This window comes from Salvelinus fontinalis, unplaced genomic scaffold, assembly GCF_029448725.1.
Source record: "Salvelinus fontinalis isolate EN_2023a unplaced genomic scaffold, ASM2944872v1 scaffold_2633, whole genome shotgun sequence".
Taxonomy (NCBI): domain Eukaryota; kingdom Metazoa; phylum Chordata; class Actinopteri; order Salmoniformes; family Salmonidae; genus Salvelinus; species Salvelinus fontinalis.
Genome location: NW_026602842.1, coordinates 1 through 7,352, shown reverse-complemented (window position 1 = coordinate 7,352; position 7,352 = coordinate 1). Strand labels below are relative to the sequence as shown.

At 50.8% G+C, this 7,352-nt stretch overlaps 1 protein-coding gene across 1 annotated transcript; it reads left to right on the top strand.

The window, feature by feature from the left end:
• Positions 1–4,034: 4,034 nt before the first annotated feature.
• Positions 4,035–5,705, top strand: LOC129850990 (very-long-chain 3-oxoacyl-CoA reductase-B-like; the record flags this gene model as incomplete). The annotated part of the gene is given in 6 exon segments (XM_055917131.1): positions 4,035–4,081; positions 4,500–4,575; positions 4,825–4,932; positions 5,140–5,204; positions 5,347–5,391; positions 5,612–5,705. Coding segments are annotated over 6 exon segments (380 nt in total), but the record flags the coding sequence as incomplete, so codon positions are not given.
• Positions 5,706–7,352: the final 1,647 nt, after the last annotated feature.

Below are 7,352 nucleotides of genomic sequence, written 5' to 3'. Positions count from 1 at the left end.
TATATATATATTACATTCTTTCTGTTTAAGTTTACACTGAATTTCTATATCCTGAGAAATATTCCAGTTTTACTGTAAATTTTGTGTTGACTGCTTAATGCATATAGGGGAAAGGCTGGCCAGCCCTATTGTCCTTTGGAACCCACAGTGGCCTCTGTGGTTTGTAGACAACACATCAGTATTGCGTAGGAATGACATGAGTCTGCCTTTCCTCACAGAAGTGAGTGATAGGCTACATTAATGTTTACCCAACCTTATTGCTCGGTTAAGGCCATTCATCCATTCAGGGTTATGTTATCAGGGTTACATCAACAGGGTTACCACATCAGGTTGACTACATTTGGGGTGGCAGGTAGCCTAGCGCTTAGAGCGAGTAACCGAAAGGTACCTAGTTTGAATCCCTGAGCCGACAAGGTGAAAAATCTGTCAATGTGCTCTTGAGCAAGGCACCTAACCCTAATTTCTCCAGGGTTACCGTTGATTATGTTAGACCCTGGTTGTGACCCGAGAGTGTCTCGGGGAGAGTGGGATATGCAACAAAAATAAACATTTCCAATTCACATGTGTTAATACACATTTGTACATGTGTGAAATAGGACAAGTATAAGCGCCCAGTGAATTATTATTATTATATTTGAGTCCATCCATCTTTGAAGTCTGAACACCAGGTTAGGACAGGCTTTGACCATGTGACTGCAAAACACAGCTGTGGCTATCGCACCCGGAAGTAGACTGGTTCCAGGAAGTTTTTACCTTATCGAAATCCCATTTGAAATGAAAAATAAGCCCCTGTAAATTAAAGCACATGTCAAAACTTCTGTGTTTGGCATGCGACACGGAGTACAAGGAATGGTATGTTAACACCAAACGTGTCTGGATTTCAGGCTAGCTGCCAAGGCCTGCTGAATATCAGTCTTATCCTGCTCTGCTGATTATTAAATACAGGTTTGCAGCAAAGGGAAATGATAAATGTGGTGACATTTCAACCAGTTCTGACATGTGTTGTATGTAGCTTCTTTAGAAACTGTGTGAATAGCTATTGTACAGCTTCCCCCCTCGCTCACTGGAGCAGAGGTGATTGAGAGAATGGCCTGATTATGTAAGAAGACTAGAGCCATTCATAAATGTGGCTGAGGAGTCAGAGTATTCTGTTTCAATTACACTTTACTGCTGGCAGTGTGTGTTGTGGAGCAGCATCACGTAACACAGGGTCCATATCTCTAGCCCCTCCTCCCATTCACAAATGCCTATATTCACTATCTTTCTGTGCATTGACTCCTCTTACCCCTTCCTCATCCTGTTCTGAGCTTCCGTCCCTCCTCCTTGTCTCTTTCGGTCACGACACCTGCTCGCTCTCTACAACATGGTTATTTAGCTTCTCATAAAATGATATTGTCAAGTCCTTTATTGAAATGCGTTGGCTCATGAGTTATTTCTGGCGTGGTTAACAGATTGTTGGACACTGGTAGCAACAAGTGGACCACTCTGTCATTGGCTGAAGGAGGTTGTTCTCAGGTCATGTACTGACACACATTGTTACATTCCACACAGGTGTTCTTCTGTCTGGTTCAAGTAGAACAGGAAGGGGGATCTTCTGTCTGCTTCAAGTAGGACAGGAAGGGGGATCTTCTGCCTGCTTCAAGTAGGACAGGAAGGGGGATCTTCTGCCTGCTTCAAGTAGGACAGGAAGGGGGATCTTCTGTCTGCTTCAAGTAGGACAGGAAGGGGGATCTTCTGCCTGCTTCAAGTAGGACAGGAAGGGGGATCTTCTGTCTGCTTCAAGTAGGACAGGAAGGGGGATCTTCTGTCTGCTTCAAGTAGGACAGGAAGGGGGATCTTCTGTCTGCTTCAAGTAGGAAGTTTGGAACAAAAATGAAACAAGTTTTTTTTTAAATCCTAGCATTTATGACAATTGACTAAAAACAAATATGCTTTGGAAGAAGGAACTTTGGCCATTTGCATTTGTAAATCATTATTTAGATATAATTGCTGAAAGTTTGGATATTAATTACATTTTGCCCACTGTATCAGCTGCATATTTGCCAATGTGGGCTGGGTCATGAGCTTTGCACCATAACTGGGACATGTGGAAGAAAACATAGCAATTTTTGAGATGTTGACATTCCACCAGTTCCTCCACCTTGCCACCCCTTAGCAACGGTTGCATCACTAAATGCAGGCCAGGAGACGATGAGGTCCGTCTGGATAATGTTCAATGTATATAGACAGCCAACACATTTAAGACTATAGAACCAGGGGGTCGCCATGAAATGGTTTGCAAAAAAAAAAAGTAAAATGGATGTATAACCTGTTTCCAACTGTCCATAAGAGGAGCGACGGGTCAAGGAATGCTGAGGTGTGAGATACCGCTGGGAGCAGCAGCTCGTTGGTATGCTGTGCAGCGTTGTGCTAGACGAGGCTGCAGCCGTGTGCTATTTTAAACCTGCACTTCTTTTTTTAGCTCAGAATATTCAGCAGCAGAAGCACCGCTGTCTGGCTGAGAAGCACTAACATTTTTACAACAATTTTCATTTCTTGATCATTTGAAGATGTATGAGGATGTTGAAGGATTCCATTCAAGCCCATCTAGGTTAGGTCCTATGAGTAGATTCTTCTACCATCTTCCCTGACCTAGCATATATTTATGATGGCGTCTCTTCAAATGGACACTATTTGGAGTAAATGGAAGGAACATGCCTTGTGCTCAAAACATTGTTTCATTCTTAAAACCGCTTAAAATAACCAGCGGAAGCTTTCCCTGTTGCCCATACGGACTCCCCCTCTCTCTGTTCAATTGCTCCATTCTATTTTAGCTCTCTACCCTCCCTCCATTCTGGTCTCCCTCCCTCCATTCTGGTCTCCCTCCCTCCATTCTGGTCTCCCTCCCTCCATTCTGGTCTCCCTCCCTCCATTCTGGTCTCCCTCCCTCCATTCTGGTCTCCCTCCCTCCATTCTGGTCTCCCTCCCTCCATTCTGGTCTCCCTCCCTCCATTCTGGTCCCTCCCCAGTGAATGCCTGGCTGCTTCTCGTCTTCCTCTGCTTTAAGGCAACAGCAGTGGAGAGTTGGGGAAGGAGAGAGTTGGGGAAGGAGAGAGTTGGGGAAGGAGAGAGTTGGGGAAGGAGAGAGTTGGGGAAGGAGAGAGTTGGGGAAGGAGAGAGTTGGGGAAGGAGAGAGTTGGGGAAGGAGAGAGTTGGGGAAGGAGAGAGTTGGGGAAGGAGAGAGTTGGGGAAGGAGAGAGTTGGGGAAGGAGGGAGGGATGGGTGGGGAGTTGGGCCTGGTGAGGGAGGGATGGGTGGAGAGTTGGGTCTGGGGATGGGTGGAGAGTTGGGTCTGGGGATGGGTGGAGAGTTGGGTCTGGGGATGGGTGGAGAGTTGGGTCTGGGGATGGGTGGAGAGTTGGGTCTGGGGATGGGTGGAGAGTTGGGTCTGGGGATGGGTGGAGGGATGGGTGGAGAGTTGGGTCTGGGGAGGGAGGGATGGGTGGAGAGTTGGGTCTGGTGAGGGAGGGATGGGTGGAAAACAGAGCCCACTGACAGCCAATAAAGGCTAAATATAGCTACTGCTGTCTCTGCAGTGCCAGACTGCCTGACCCGGGGTGGCAGAGGAATGCCACGGAGCCTGTCCTCTCCCCATGTCCTGCTGTATCCTTCCCCTCAGTCTCAGTACCTGCATCACCATAGTCGTCTTCCTGTATTCTCTCTTCCTCCCTTCTCGCTCACTTAAATGACAGAACCACAGGTAGCAGTGCAAGGACACAGAATGCATTGATAATGTAATCATTTTCATGTGGCATATCATTTTTCGATACATCAACGTTTAAGTATCTGTATAAATGCATTTCATCCAGGTGTGAGTTGACTCGGTACTGCTTGACACACAGGCATGTTTGACCTATCGACGAGAATGGGATCAGTGTTCTCTTCTGCTTTTAATGCAGTTTATTTATTTCTGAGTCAGTTTTGTGAGCAGTGTCGGTGTGTTTTGTTTACCCTTGACTAATACACCCCCTCTTCTCGCTCGTCTTCCCCCTCAGTTGTGACAGGAGCCACGGATGGCATCGGGAAAGCCTATGCGGAGGAGGTAAGATCGAATCCCGGGGTGTCAGACATTTCAGGTCCCTTCACGGGAAAACCAAAGTGAGTGACTCATCAGAGAGAGAGGGGGGTTTAACCAGGAGGTCAGAGTAGTGACGGTGACACACACAATGGTTTGCCTTTTGCGAGCAAGAGCTGAGGGATTTATGCTTCATAGCCAGGGCAGAAATTATTCAAAAATAGTCATTTTTTCAAGGGAGTTCCCCATCAGTAGACAGTCATGATAAATGCCCTGCTTGATAACAGTGCTGTCCTTCTCATTGTTGATGATGGCTATTGTTGATTTAGGTTATGAATCTGGGTGCAGTGTGTGTGTGGTAGTGTTGAATGTTAGACCCTCTTTAATGGCCGGCCTTAAAGATGGTGTCAGTGTCCATGTTGAGTGTTGGTTTCTGTCTCCACAGCTGGCTCGGAGGGGTTTTTCCATTGTGCTAATCAGCCGCACCCAGGAGAAACTGGATGAGGTGGCCAAGTCCATCGGTGAGTAGTTCCACTTGGGGCATGTTCATTAGGCATGGGGGAAACCCTGGACTAGAGGAGAATGAGTCAGTCTCCAGTTGTCTTATGTGATGGGGCCCTCTGCTGGTCACTATGGTGTATTGACACCTGAGCCCCCACATCTTCACAGATGAGTCCACTACAATCTCACTCCCTAAAGCTCACTGTTCGTTGTTTCAGCACCTTTTTTATGTTCCAGTAACAGCGTCTTACATGCGGCTTCCCTCCTAGAGAGCAAATATGGGGTTGAGACCAAATCCATCGCTGCAGACTTCAGTGCGACGGACATATATCCCAAGATTGAAGCTGGACTTACCGGGCTGGAGGTTGGCGTTCTGGGTAAGTGAGAGAGGCAGTCCACGACAGTGACGGTTGTTTTTTGTGAATCATTCAGATGGTGTGGTGTTATTTAAAACGCTGCTTCCCCCTTTGGTTAGAAGTGGATAATCAAGTGCAGAGAGGCATGTGTTGATCACTTCTTCCAGTCCCTTAAGTGATGTTGTATTTGAAAGTCCTGACTGTGTTCTATATGGCTTTTATCCCTAGTAAATAATGTGGGAATGTCCTACTCCTATCCGGAATTCTTCCTCAACGTTCCCAACCTGGATAGTGTGAGTCTGAACAGACTTGTGATTGTTCACTTCCCATCTATTGTGAACCAAGACCACTTCTCTCACACATGCTGTTCTATGAAAACATTACGCCTCGGAGATGAACCCAGAACTAAATCGTTTTTTTATTCTGCCCTTGCAGTTCATCAACACGATGGTGAACATCAACATCACGTCTGTTTGCCAGGTCAGTAGTCATTATGGGAATGGAAGCCCAGTAATACACAAATGAACATTTTGATAATGAAGTCATTTTTTTGTTGCATTATCTGTCACGCACCTCAGTGAGTGCACGTGCGCACACAGTCTGCCATGTACGGGATGAGGCAGAGGATTGGTTCCCAGCCCAAAGCAACAGCATGCTTTCTGCTCTAACACCCACAATCCCTCTGTCTGTCTTTATGCAGATGACTCGTATGGTGCTACCTGGGATGGTAGAGAGGTAAGTGGAGGGGGTGACGGTATCTGGGGTTCTCAGGGAGGGACGGCGGTGGTGACGGTGTCTGGGGTTCTCAGGGAGGGACGGCGGTGGTGACGGTGTCTGGGGTTCTCGGGGAGGGACGGCGGTGGTGACGGGATCTGGGGTTCTCAGGGAGGGACGGCGGTGGTGACGGGATCTGGGGTTCTCAGGGAGGGACGGCGGTGGTGACGGTGTCTGGGGTTCTCAGGGAGGGACGGCGGTGGTGAAGGTGTCTGGGGTTCTCAGGGAGGGACGGCGGTGGTGACGGGATCTGGGGTTCTCAGGGAGGGACGGCGGTGGTGAAGGGTTCTCAGGGAGGGACGGCGGTGGTGACGGTGTCTGGGGTTCTCGGGGAGGGACGGCGGTGGTGACGGGATCTGGGGTTCTCAGGGAGGGACGGCGGTGGTGACGGTGTCTGGGGTTCTCAGGGAGGGACGGCGGTGGTGACGGGATCTGGGGTTCTCAGGGAGGGACGGCGGTGGTGACGGGATCTGGGGTTCTCAGGGAGGGACGGCGGTGGTGACGGGATCTGGGGTTCTCAGGGAGGGACGGCGGTGGTGAAGGGTTCTCAGGGAGGGACGGCGGTGGTGACGGTATCTGGGGTTCTCAGGGAGGGACGGCGGTGGTGACGGGATCTGGGGTTCTCAGGGAGGGACGGCGGTGGTGACGGGATCTGGGGTTCTCAGGGAGGGACGGCGGTGGTGAAGGGATCTGGGGTTCTCAGGGAGGGACGGCGGTGGTGACGGGATCTGGGGTTCTCAGGGAGGGACGGCGGTGGTGAAGGGGATCTGGGGTTCTCAGGGAGGGACGGCGGTGGTGACGGGATCTGGGGTTCTCAGGGAGGGACGGCGGTGGTGACGGTATCTGGGGTTCTCAGGGAGGGACGGCGGTGGTGAAGGGATCTGGGGTTCTCAGGGAGGGACGGCGGTGGTGAAGGGATCTGGGGTTCTCAGGGAGGGACGGCGGTGGTGAAGGGATCTGGGGTTCTCAGGGAGGGACGGCGGTGGTGACGGGATCTGGGGTTCTCAGGGAGGGACGGCGGTGGTGAAAGGATCTGGGGTTCTCAGGGAGGGACGGCGGTGGTGACGGGATCTGGGGTTCTCAGGGAGGGACGGCGGTGGTGAAGGGATCTGGGGTTCTCAGGGAGGGACGGCGGTGGTGACGGTATCTGGGGTTCTCAGGGAGGGACGGCGGTGGTGACGGGATCTGGGGTTCTCAGGGAGGGACGGCGGTGGTGACGGTATCTGGGGTTCTCAGGGAGGGACGGCGGTGGTGAAAGGATCTGGGGTTCTCAGGGAGGGACGGCGGTGGTGACGGGATCTGGGGTTCTCAGGGAGGGACGGCGGTGGTGACGGAATCTGGGGTTCTCAGGGAGGGACGGCGGTGGTGAAGGGATCTGGGGTTCTCGGGGAGGGACGGCGGTGGTGAAGGGGATCTGGGGTTCTCAGGGAGGGACGGCGGTGGTGAAGGGATCTGGGGTTCTCAGGGAGGGACGGCGGTGGTGAAGGGGATCGCTCTGGTCAGTAGAGATTCTCCCACTCCCTCTTCCCAAAGTGTAATGCTTATTCCCAAACTCTTATACTCTCCATGCTAATGTACTGTGGTGTAATGTTGTCTCTGACCTGAGGGTTTAGTGTTGTCTCTGACCTGAGGGTTTAGTGTTGTCTCTGACCTGAGGGTTTAGTGTT